This window comes from Tachypleus tridentatus, chromosome 13 (genome assembly GCF_004210375.1).
Source record: "Tachypleus tridentatus isolate NWPU-2018 chromosome 13, ASM421037v1, whole genome shotgun sequence".
Taxonomy (NCBI): domain Eukaryota; kingdom Metazoa; phylum Arthropoda; class Merostomata; order Xiphosura; family Limulidae; genus Tachypleus; species Tachypleus tridentatus.
The window spans coordinates 114,168,543-114,181,342 of NC_134837.1; the positions used below are offsets into that span (position 1 = coordinate 114,168,543).

Genomic DNA, 12,800 nt, shown 5'->3' on the forward strand with positions numbered 1-12,800 from the left:
AAGGTTTATAAATATAGTAATCGTTTAGTTCTGTTTTAAGTTAAACGAATGGTCGCGATTTTAAACACGTTTTGTATAAAACAATCAAAACAAAGAATGAAAATAGAATCTTTTCGTTACTGTGGGCTGTTATGAAAAACTAAAAGTGATATAGCTCTATATTCTGCAAGTTTTCACAAGGACATTTGTGTAGGTTGTCGTGACAACAAGAGCAGCAGCGCCATCTCGGATAGTATTCTGTAAGGCTGCTAGCCAGAGTAGTAGTTGAAAGGAGGCAAAAGTATTAGCAGGTTGTAGGTAGTTTAGTATAGAATACAATGGCTGCAGGACGCAATCGTGTTAGTAACGTGTTAGGCGTAGACATTGGAACTACTACTGTTAAAGTTTGTCTTCTCAGAGATGACACGAACGCTGTGGTTGAGACTTCTTCACGTGAAACTAAAGCCACCGTGGCTAGTGAGCTAGGGCCGTTAGGGAGTGAACAGGATGTCCATAAAATTTGTACTGCACTCCAGTTCTGTTTGTCCCAACTGTCGAAGGAGCAACTTTCCCGCGTCCGCAGAATAGCTGTTTCAGGTCAGATGCATGGCTGTGTGCTGTGGAAACAAGAAACGGCCTGGAGGCGAAACAGCTACGGCAGGTACGAGGTGGCTGACGTTAGTTGTCTTTACACTTGGCAGGATGGTCGCTGTTCACCGGCATTCTTGGCTAGTCTTCCGCCACCACATTCGCATCTCCGGTTAAGCACAGGACACGGTTGCGCCACGTTGCTGTGGCTAGCCCGAAACAAACCCGACTTATTGGGGCGGTACGACAGGGCTGGAACAATCCAGGATTTGGTTGTGGCAATGCTGTGTGGCCTGAACGTCCCGAAAATGACAACCCAAAATGCTTCCAGTTGGGGTTACTTTGACACTGTACCGGGAACATGGAACACCGAAAAGTAAATATTTAGTTAATATATTGGTCATAGATCACGTGTCACTTACAGGGTGGAATTAAAGACTTGATGAGGGATTTTGTTGTAGGATCCTTACGGCTTTATATTTAGTTGTAGGGTAACTGCCCATTCCCCCCATATCTTGTTATATCAATGTAACTGATTAAAATGGGAAAAAATAACAGATATTTCTTATATTTTATAAGTGAACGAATTATCTAGAACTGTTTAACCGTCTCGTGCTGGCTTTCCCTTACTATTATTTTCTCGTACTTAGACATAGTGATGTACGGACTTTACATATAACCTTTGCATAGTTATATTTTTATTTTATTAAAACAAACAACATTTAACATGAAACTTGTGTTGTGTTAAACAATTTTAGATAATACATTCTTCTATGAAATACAGTAAATATATTGTCCCCGCCCCTATTTTAGTCAGTTATATTAATATAATAAAATATTGTTGCAGATGGCACTTATCAGGCTATCTTCATTTTTGTAGCCTCCACCTCGATCATACGTAGAAATAATTAAGTTATAATAAACTGTCAATGAGCAGTTGGGGAAAAATTCAAAACAAAAATTATTCCGAAAAGCACCACAAAGAAGTTTGTGATTTATGAAGTAACTTCCGTTTCAAGTGATGGATAAATAATATACAAAATACTAATTCTAGTATTTATAATAAATATAAAATAACGACAACGAATAGCCGAACAAATGTTTATGAAAAATTAATCGGAGGAACTTGTCAAAGAATAATAATATAATGCATATGTTTATATGGAATAAATCAAATAGTTTTTATAGTGACACAGGTTCAAACGTTTGTTTTTCAGAGAGGTATCAAGTTTTGCTTTTGGTTTACATTTTTCTTTTATTTGGGGAAATCCTTCGGTCCTGTAAACTCAAGACAATTGCAGACATTCCTTCTCGTCCCAGTTCGGCTCTGTATTACTGTGTGAGTAAAAAAACATCTTCAAACGCATACATATAATATTGGAAGTAAGTTTTATGGACATTCGCTTACTTTACGACAGATAGAGAGCGTAATTTATGGAAGTTTTTCAACCACACTGTGGGTAAACAAACTTGATACAGCCGTAATGCATGCAACCCCTATTTCAGTAAAAGGACTAACCAAAAGAATTTAAAGGCGCAGGTTGCTGACCCGTGAATGCACTAAGATATACACACTTTCAAATTATAACAGTATAAAAGAATATTATATATAGTACACTTGATTTTGAAATCTCAGTGATCTTTCCACAAACTCTGTTTCAGTTTTTCGTTCTACTGCTCTTCAGTAATTCCTGGTATAAAACGAATTTGAATTTGGATTGCTTTGCATTCCAGCTAAGCTACTTCTAAAGATGATTCTGTAGTTTTTAGTTTAAAGTGGCTTGTGGTATCATTCGTCAGAGAGTGATGATAAATATCCACATTCAGGATAATTTCTGAAATTATTGATTTTCTGAGAATCATCTTATATTAATTTTAAACATGCCTACATCAAGGACAAGTGATTATTGATGATATTAGTAAAAACGCATTTTGTTCCCTTTTTCTTTCAAAAGTATTTAAAGAAGATCGGGTATTGAATTTCCTCTTGTTTGTAAATTCAGTGCATGTTTATTTTGAGGCATACTGAAATCATGTTGTGTAGACATTAGTTTTGAACATGTTCAAACATTGTTAAAATAAGTAATAACTATGTTTTTACTGAGTATTATAAGATAAATACAGTTTTGCTGATATTTCAGAAAATCAGGAGTTGTAATAATGTGCGGTGTTCCTTTTCATCATGACACACAAAATTTTTAGAAAAAATAACTTTCATTTGAAGATTTGTATTGTGGCTGTTCTTCCTTAACAAATCCTTCATTAGTGAATATGGTTAATTATCATGCGCATAATATAACTTTTAACACGTTGATCCATATAATGTGCCATCATTTTCCTTTTTTTATGCTGCTCCAGAATGGTTTGTTGTTTGGTATGAAAATCAGTGTGACGAAACATTCTCACCTTGAATATTAAATCAGTAGACACTGAAGTTTTTTACAAGTGACTGTAGTCTTAAATATGCTTTTTTATTGGTTGTTCGTGTTTTAGAAGAGTAGAAGTTGCGTCACCTTTACTAGCAAAAATACCTGCCTTGACGCCAGATATAACTGTCTGATCCTGAGGAAAGCTATTAGGCCTATAGACCAAAGACCGGCCTGCGGCCTTTTATGAAATTAGTTTACAGTTCTACAACAGTGTGGTCACACTTGACAATCAATAATGTTCACCATTCATGAGAAAAAGAATTTTACTAGTTTACAAATGAGCTACCATCACAGCATTACATCGCAGAGGAGATTTAATTGAAGTATTTTTTTGTAGATGTAGTTATCAATGAAGATGTTTTACTTCCTGTTGTGACGCTTATGACATTCTCACTAAAATTTTTATATTTTTTTATACTTGAAACTTACTCCGTTTTTTATAAATTTTGTTGGTTAACTCTTAAGAATATCATTTTCGTGGAAACATATATTGTTTTATTTCTCGTTCAGACATAAAATTACTGCCCAGTTATAGAAACGTACGACACAGTTATGATTAAGTTATTGTTATTGGTTAAATCTATTCAATGTTTATTTGCTATAAACACAAAGCTTCAGAATCTTTTTTTACCAGATTTGAAAGCCATGAAGTATGGAAGCTGTACATCAATAATAGTTTTAGAGGCTTCAGCGTTCTCATATTCTCTACAATCAACATCATTCATCTCGCTTTCTTCTAAACTAATTCAGTTTTGACCTCTCATGGTGCTTGTCCTTCTCATCACTCTACTTTCTTTTCTTTCAGCATCATTTGTTTACTTCCAATTAATATTATTTGCTTTATTTGGACATGAATCCAGAAGTGGGCAGTATCTACAAGTGCCAGAGGCGAACTAGTCTTTCTATGTTTAAGTCTCCAGCAAAGCATTTTACATACTTCACTCATGAGTATATTTTTTTCAATTAGAAGAAGCATTTTTAGATTGTATTATTGGATTACAGTTATGTAGTCTGGCGCATTCAATACGTTTTTCCTCTCTGGCGTTTGTTTCCTAAATTTGTGTTGGTTTTTCTCGATCAGGGATCTCAAGATTACCATGTGAAATCATCGTAGTACACAGTACACTTTGTATAAAAACCATCAACCTGTTCAAAGTAACTCCACATGACTCTTTGCATATTAAGTAAGCCAAGGTAATCAGCGAATACATAGTTTGTTAGTTTTCATGCCACTGATAGCAAACATTAGTTGAGGTAGTCCCAGAGAACAATGTTTACATTTCAAATGAAAAGTTTGTGCACTTTTTTGTTCATTGAATTTTGCTAAAAGAGTATCAGTCACACCAAACATGCTCGCCCTTTCAGCCGTGGATGCGTTATAATCTGACGGTCAATCCCACTATTCATTGGTAAAAGAGTAGCCCAAAAGTTGGCGGTTGGTGGTGATGACTAGCTGCCTTACACTGCTAAATTAGGGACGACTAGCGCAGATAGCCCTCGTGTAGCTTTGCGCGAAATTCAAAAGACAAACAAACATATATTGCACGTCATACTTCACATTGACAACACTAGAATCTTAAAAGATTATTTTGACTCTGAAAAAAATTAATGGAAGTAAGTAAGAACTAGTCAGGACTAGTATGACCCATCACATGAGTATTCACTTGCTATTATTATAAGATTTGTCATTAATGTATCTTTATTGCATATCCTTCAGTCTTTAGTTTGTTTAGCTTAATATTTATTTACATTTCCATCGTATAATTGTTCAACAAAAATAACGAAGCTGTTTGTTCAAATAAACATTTCAACTGCTGTGTGACTGAATTCGAATATCTGGCTAAAGGACTTGGCGATATATCGATCCGGCCGTAACACTATCCATTTCAATTATAATAATAGATTTACTGTGTACTATATTTACACTTAATTCTCAAGAAGCTCGACGCCTGTCTGTACTAGAAGATCGTATCGGTAGCACTTTAAATAGTGTTCAACATTACTACTTTTGTGATAGTTCATTTCCTAGCAGTAGTGGTGCTTCAAGCATTGTAATTTATTTGTATTACCATTGATAAATAAACATGAGCTCCACTCTATTCTTGGCTTTACTGCTCGTAACTGATTAAAACCAGTTTCGCGGACTTCAAATCTTATCAGTAGTGGTTTCGCTTGTTTTGAATTTCGCGCAAAGTTACGCGAGGGCTATCCGCTAGCCATCCCTAATTTAGCAGTGTAAGACAAGAGGGAAGGCAGCTAGTCATCACTACTCACCGCCAACTCTTGGACTATTTTACTAGTGAATAGTGGGATTGACCGTCAGATTATAACGTATCCACGGCTGAAACGGCGAGCATGTTTGGTGTGACAGGGACTCGAACCCGCGACTCTCAGATTATGAGTCGAGTGCCTTAACCACCTAGCCATGCCGAGCCTCTTATCAGTAACCCTGAAGAACAAGACTAAGGCTTGCTATCTACTAATCAGAGTTACTGAGGAAGGATCCTCCCCCAGAAACTAATCTAATTTACAGATACGTGGCAATCCAAGAACAGACTGGGTCAGACGTTTTTTTTCTTTGTTTTTTTTTTTTGTTAAGGAAAACGCATTATTTCAAATAGTTTGGCTGCTCATGTCGTTGTAAATAAAAACTGCATGTGGCTAGTAAAGAATTTTTCAAGCGCCATATCTATACAGTTTGTGACGTTTATACAAATCTGAAGAAGTTTTATTTTTGGAAATCTTCTACTGTACTTTAAAGAATGTTTATGTATTTCTAACTGCGCTTTAAGTACGTTCTTTAGAATGGTTTGCGTAATGTAATAGTCAAAGTGAGGTGTATGTTTCTCAAGTTGTTACGAGTACGTTTGCAACACTATATATTAACTATTGTTACAAGAGTCCTGTTTTTAATAAAGTTCTCTGTGTTATTTTGTATTAGTTTTTTAATTGAACGCAATATTATTTATATGTCAACTTTTATAATTGTTTTGTGCATAGCTTTTAAAATATTTTTTCTGTGCTATGATATATTCAGTCTTGTCATAAATGAACAGTTGAAAAATTTCGGTGTTTGTTTTCTTACTTGCTGTGGTTTGTCAGTATGTATTCACAAAAGTCATGATGCCCGATCAAAACATGGTAGGTGTGGAAAAAGGATGGAGTTCGCACGTTCGACACCGGGTTTTAGGTCGTTCAGGACATGGAAGGGTCAGGTACATTTTTTACCTCTTCCACCTTTCTGAAATAATGATTTTAAAACTGTCAAATGTACTAACACAGAACACTGATTTAACTTTTTCGGGGCCATGTCCTTGAATATAATGATAATGGCATTTAGTGTAATTTTAAATTCTTCGCTTAACCTGGTCACAAATGCTTGGAACAGTTCATACCGTCTACTTGGTTATTTATGTATGATCACAAGTAGTTTCGGAATCAAATTACATTTATTCAAGTGAGATTTAACAGCGCGTATTCATGCACAAAGTATACCTTTTTAACTACAACGATGATATCCGAGTTCAGCAAAATAATTTTAATTTCTAGTGCAGGTGGTTTTATTTCGAACAGAAATTTAATGGTGAGAAGTGCTTCGCCCTGTCAACATAATGTATGATATAGCGATATATTTCTATTAACAAATTCTTGTATACATTCTTATTACAGTAGCGAAACGAGCTATCTGTCATTTCCACTAAAAGATAGATTAAGTTGGCATTTTTTATATAATTATGAATTTTAGTACCCTGAAAGCTGTGGTAAGTATAGAATTTTGTATTTTTTGCAATTTCTTAAGATTTGTTTTTGCTATCTTTAACTATGCTAGGCACGCATATTCTATTACTGGTTTAATTTACTGTTTATAAATTTTAATAAAAATTTCTGTGAATACTCCTGTGCTTTTGCCTGATAGTCTTTTGAGATAGTTTGCTCGTTGTCACACTTTTTATTACGTAATTTCGGGTATGTGTTTTCTTCACGTTAATTTTAAATCATACGTCAGGCCTAAAATTTTGCATAAGAACTGGTATCCGTCATTCTCGCTGCATAATATTATGCGTACTTGTCACAATACGCTCTTCAATTGTAAATGGGCTTACATCGGCCATATTTCTCTGAAAAATAGAAACAAATTTATAATACATGCGAAATGGAATATAACACAATAACATATGGATGGGTAAGGACTTACGGGCCACCCTGTACAATAAATATTATTTAATGGCGCGTCGTTTACATAATGATGTACAGGGTAAGACTAACTATTACTCCCTTAGAAACACTCGCCTTTGGAGTAAAGTATTTCAAGTAGGTGCCCTCAACATTTACTATACATTTTCTGTTGTCAGGAAAGTTGGATAACTCCTGTTGGTAATTCCATTTCTTTTCACTTTAATCTTAAACCATTTTGCCACGCAGGAAGCAAGCGACAATGCATTTCTTTTGGTTATGGCTGTCTATTTTCAGTAAGTCTAACTGGATAATCAGTTTGTTTGTATGGCTGTCTATTTTCAGTAAGTCTAACTGAATAATCAGTTTGTTTGTATGGCTGTCTATTTTCAGTAAGTCTAACTGGATAATCAGTTTGTTTGTATGGCTGTCTATTTTCAGTAAGTCTAACTGGATAATCAGTTTGTTTGTATGGCTGTCTATTTTCAGTAAGTCTAACTGGATAATCAGTTTGTTTGTATGGCTGTCTATTTTCAGTAAGTCTAACTGAATAATCAGTTTGTTTGTATGGCTGTCTATTTTCAGTAAGTCTAACTGAATAATCAGTTTGTTTGTATGGCTGTCTATTTTCAGTAAGTCTAACTGAATAATCAGTTTGTTTGTATGGCTGTCTATTTTCAGTAAGTCTAACTGAATAATCAGTTTGTTTGTCGAAATTTTCTGAAACCATTTTGAACATCAGGCAATTTTGATGCGATCTCCAGAAAATCTGTGATCCTATTGCTATTTATTCGCTAGAAAATTGGTCTGTAAAAGCTTCTGCTTTCTGTTTATTTTTGTAGGCTATTTTGTTATTGTAGTGTGAAGTCGGATAATTGTGAGAATTTTGATTGTTAATCTTTTTTTAAATGTGTCCAAAATTTTTTGAATCAGTATATTCATTTAGGTTGGAACAGTAACTGTTCTAGCTAACTTGTTTTAATTGTTTAATTTCATTTCTTATTTTATTTGTTATGAAGTTAATTTGTTTTTTTAACATTTGGAACTCCTCTATCCATGTATTGTCTTCTGAGTAATTTTATTCGTTCGATCATTTCTATTATATGTACATGTGGTTTTCATTTTGTGTAACAATTGTATGATTGTTGTTATACTATTGTTTTCTCAGTGGCATTTAGATTGTTTGACATTATGCATAAACTGTTGTGCAATTTTAACTATTAAATTTGATAATAATTTTTCTAATTCATTTGCTTATTTAGACCAATCAGTTTTCATATAATAAAATTTAGGTTTTATTATTGTGTGATTATGATGAGGTGTGAGATCAAAGCCGCAGGTTACAGGTAGATGATCACTATTTATATCATTTTCAACATGAACATTTGGACATTAATTTGCTAGTTCTGTTGTACTGATGCATAAACCTAGTTTATCACCAGTATGGGCAGGAGCGTTGTCATTTAACAACACATAACCAGAATAGTTTAAAAGCCTTATTCCATTTAGTGTTGTTTCATTGCAGTCAAAATTTTTATGTTTACCATACTAAGATCACCTATTATCACTGATTATTTATCGTATTCTATTGATTAATATAGAAGTTGAGTGTCCAGAACTTTTGATAAAGAGTAGTAATTTCGAGCTATTTTTATTATTCTATTATCTGATACATTAACATCAATGGTAATATTTTCGTTACTGTTTTGAATATCTATTTAAGCAATAGAAAGAGTAGATTTATACAATAATGCTATGGCCATGTTGGAGTCTTTTCTGTTTATTCTATCTACTCTTAAGGTAATATATCCTGAACACTTAACTGAATTTTGTGTATAATACAGAGTTTTAGTTATTACTACAATATCAGGATTAGTTTGTATTATTAGGCCTTTGATTTCGTACCCATTAATGTTTGTACAGTATTATCAGTGTATTGTGAATTTTTACAGTGTTAGTAGTTGCATTAATACAGTCTTGTTTGTTTTCTGGTTTTGGTATTGTGCAATGAAATCTTTAAAAATGTTTTTGATAGCCTCTATTATTGGACTATTTATCATATGATGAGTTTTCGAGGTTTTGTAATGTTGTGTTGTAGATACTCTGAGTTTTATATATATGTAAAAACGGCTCGTTTGGGTTGAGAAAATATTTTACGTAGAGGAGTGAACAACGTTAAATATTTAAAATATCTACGTAAAATATTTTCTCAACCCAAACGAGCCGTTTTTTACATATATATTTTTCTCTACAAGTGGGTTTTTTCGACATCACTGAATACTCTGAGTTTTATTTATTATTTATTACTCGTTGTTTTGTTTGCTGTATGTTGGAATTAGCTGTATTAACTTGCTCTATAATATTTGTGGGTTCGGTCTGTTGTGGATGTTTTTTAACTATATTAGCGTATGTTGTTATGGTTTGTTTTTGCATTACTGATTTAGAAAGTAGTGTTTTTCTAGTCTGTTGTTGTGGCTGTGTTCTTAGTGTGGTTTGTTGTTCAGTGTTATTATTTATGTTGAAAATTATTGTTTTAATTTCTTTATATTTTTTGGCAACTTTTATAGTTTGCCATGTGGTGTTGGTTACAATTGCATCGTAAAGTCGTACTGTTTTCCTTTGATCAGTTACTTAAGGATTGAGAGTGCGACTTAAAGGAATGAAGCGAAATTGACGGTGAAACTGGTAGCTACACATACAGCATTGCTAAGTATTTCGTTTGACCTACCACCATGCCCCAAGCTGAATATAAACGCGGCCTAGCTATCTAATAAATACTTGCTATCAAATTTCTATCAGTTCTATAAGTGTAGCTACCAGTTTGGCCACCAGTTTTGATTTCATTTCTTTAGGTCACAGACTCAATCTTTTTTGGCTGTATCCATTTTATCACACATCAAGTGTTTTTGATTAGATTTATCTATGATTACTGATAATTCAGAGTGTAGCATATACAGTGGTACTTCGGTTCTCGGACGACTCCCTTCTCGAGGCCCGGCATGGCCAAGCGTGTTAAGGCGTACGACTCGTAACCTGAGGGTCGCGGGTTCGCATCCCGGTCGCGCCAAACATGCTCGCCCTTTCAGCCGTGGGGGCGTTATAATGTGACAGTCAATCCCACTATTTATTGGTAAATGAGTAGCCCAAGAGTTGGCGGTGGGTGGTGATGACTAGCTGCCTTCCCTCTAGTCTTACACTGCTAAATTAGGGACGGCTAGCACAGATAGCCCTTGAGTAGCTTTGTGCGAAATTCCAAAACAAACAAACAAACAAACCCTTCTCAAACAATTCGGTTTTCGAACATATATTGTTTGAGAAAAAAATGTCTCGGTTCCCGAACCAAGCTGTCGTGGCCCGAACCCCCGAAATAACCCGACTGATGACCCGAACGACCCTTCGACCATTTTCGGCTCACGCCGCGTTTGCCCAAAACATTTTACCCGCACCTGTCGCTCAGTCTACAGCCCCGCTAAAATCTTCTGTGAACGTTCTTGATTTTCTTTTTGTTTTTGTTGTTTTTCTAAATATTTTGATTAAATAACCCACCATGGGGTCAAAGAAGAATAATGAAAACAGCAAACCAAAAAGAAAAGTTGTTATAGCCACAATAGAGGTGAAAAAAGATCTCATAGCGAAGTATGAGAGCGGTGTTCGCGCGTCTGACCTTGCTACACAGTTTGGTATGGCGAAGTCTACAGTCTGCACCATACTGAAAAATAAAGGTCATAGGGAATTTAAGGAATTTGTAGAAGCTGAGTGTTTTATTCCCCAACAAGTGTTCAACTGTGATGAGAGAGGCCTCTTTTGGAAGAAAATGTCAAAGAGGACCTACATCACCAAGGAGAAGAAGTCACTGCTAGGACACAAGCCAATGAAGGACAGGCTAACTCTATTGTTATGTAGTAATGCAAGTGGGGACTTATAACTTAAGCCTTTGCTTGTGTACCATTCTGAGAACCCGAGGGTTTTTAAGAAAAATGACCTGAAAAGTAAACTAAATGTCTTATGGAGGGCTAATAGTAAAGCATGGGTAACCAGGCAATTTTTTATGGAGTGGGTCCATGAAGTGTTTGCCCCAAGTATAAAGAATTACCTCACGGAAAAACAGTTGCCACTCAAGGCCCTTCTTGAGATGGACAATGCACCTACTTACCCACCAGTCTTGGAGGACGGGTTGGTGGAGGAGTACAGTTTCATCACAGTGAAGCTCTTGCCCCCTAACACGACTCCTCTCATTCAGCCCATGAACCAGCAGATCATATCGAACTTTAAGAAACTCTACACCAAAGCACTGTTTCAAAGGTGCTTTGAAGTGACCTCTGACACAGAGTTAACCCTCAGAGAGTTCTGGAAAAATTATTTTAATATCCTCCATTGCTTGAGGATCATAGACAGAGCCTGGAGGGAAGTGTCTTTAAGGACCATGAACTCAGCCTGGAAGAAATTGTGGCCAGACTTAGTAGCAAATAGAGACTTTGAAGGCTTTGAGGCTGAGCCTGTTGTCGAGGATATTGTGTCACTAGGTAAGTGTATAGGCTGGAATGTGAGTGGTGATGATGTGGAGGAGTTGGTGGAAGACCACAACACTGAGCTCACCACGGAAGAACTCCAAGACCTTTAGAAGGAGCAGCACCAGAAGGCAACTGAGGAAGTGTCTTCAGATGAGGAGGAGGGAAGGGAGGATGTTCTAAGTTCACTAATCAAGGAAATGTGTGGAAAATGGGGAGAGTTACAAAGTTTTGTGGAAAAATTTCACCCTGACAAAGCTGTAGCAAACCGCAGCATAAACCTTTTCAATGACAATGCCATATCTTACTTCAGAAACATTTTAAAATGCAGGCAGAAACAAACCTCATTAGACAAGTTTTTAGTGAGAAATAGGTCCAGTGAGTCTCAAGCAGGTTGTAGCGGTGCAAAGAGACAGAAAAGAGAAAGAACCCCAGAAGGAAAGTTACCTGACGTTTTTATGGAAGGTGACTCCCCTTCCAAACAATAATAACCCTCCTACTCTCCACGTTCCTCACCACCTTTCACTTACACCATCAGCTCTCCTCAGCACAGGTAAAGTGCAGTTAAATTTTCATTTATTGTTTTTTTTATTGTGTTTATAGTTTTTTGGTTGACTTTATCCATGTAAGTATTATTATACAGGTATAAATAAGCATTATTTTACTTAAAATGCTTCATAATGCGTAATTTTTGGAGGTATGTAACGGATTAATTTAATTTACAGTATTTCTTATGGGAAAAATTGATTCGGTTTTCGAACAGTCTTCTGGAACGGATTAAGTTCGAGAACCGAGGTACCACTGTAAATGATATTAAATATTGATTTTTTAATATATTTCCGTACGGCTCCAAACCAATGCTCGATTTGAGAAATAATTAAGAACATTTTTCAATTCTCAAAATAAACACCTATTTCGTCTCATTTGTCAGAACTGAGACGTATGTGAGTGTCTAAACCCTAGTAGAAGTGCTTTTGTATAACTTCACAACTGTATTAATTCTCCCCACAGTGTATGACATGTGTTCATTAACCATTAGTATTACTTTGTGTTTAGTTTGTACATAATGTTTGTGTAAATATGCTGCAAAATTTCGATTTCGCTCTAAATAGTGACTGATAAA

The 12,800-nt window shown here is 35.4% G+C and overlaps 1 protein-coding gene across 1 annotated transcript in view; it reads left to right on the forward strand.

Moving 5' to 3' along the window:
- Positions 1–245: 245 nt before the first annotated feature.
- Positions 246–12,800, forward strand: part of LOC143238676 (sedoheptulokinase-like) — a 32,380-nt gene continuing 19,825 nt past the window's right edge. Inside the window, 1 exon segment of the mRNA XM_076479104.1 lies at positions 246–943. Within this exon segment, the coding sequence (XP_076335219.1) occupies positions 318–943 (626 nt within the window). The 5' untranslated portion in view covers positions 246–317.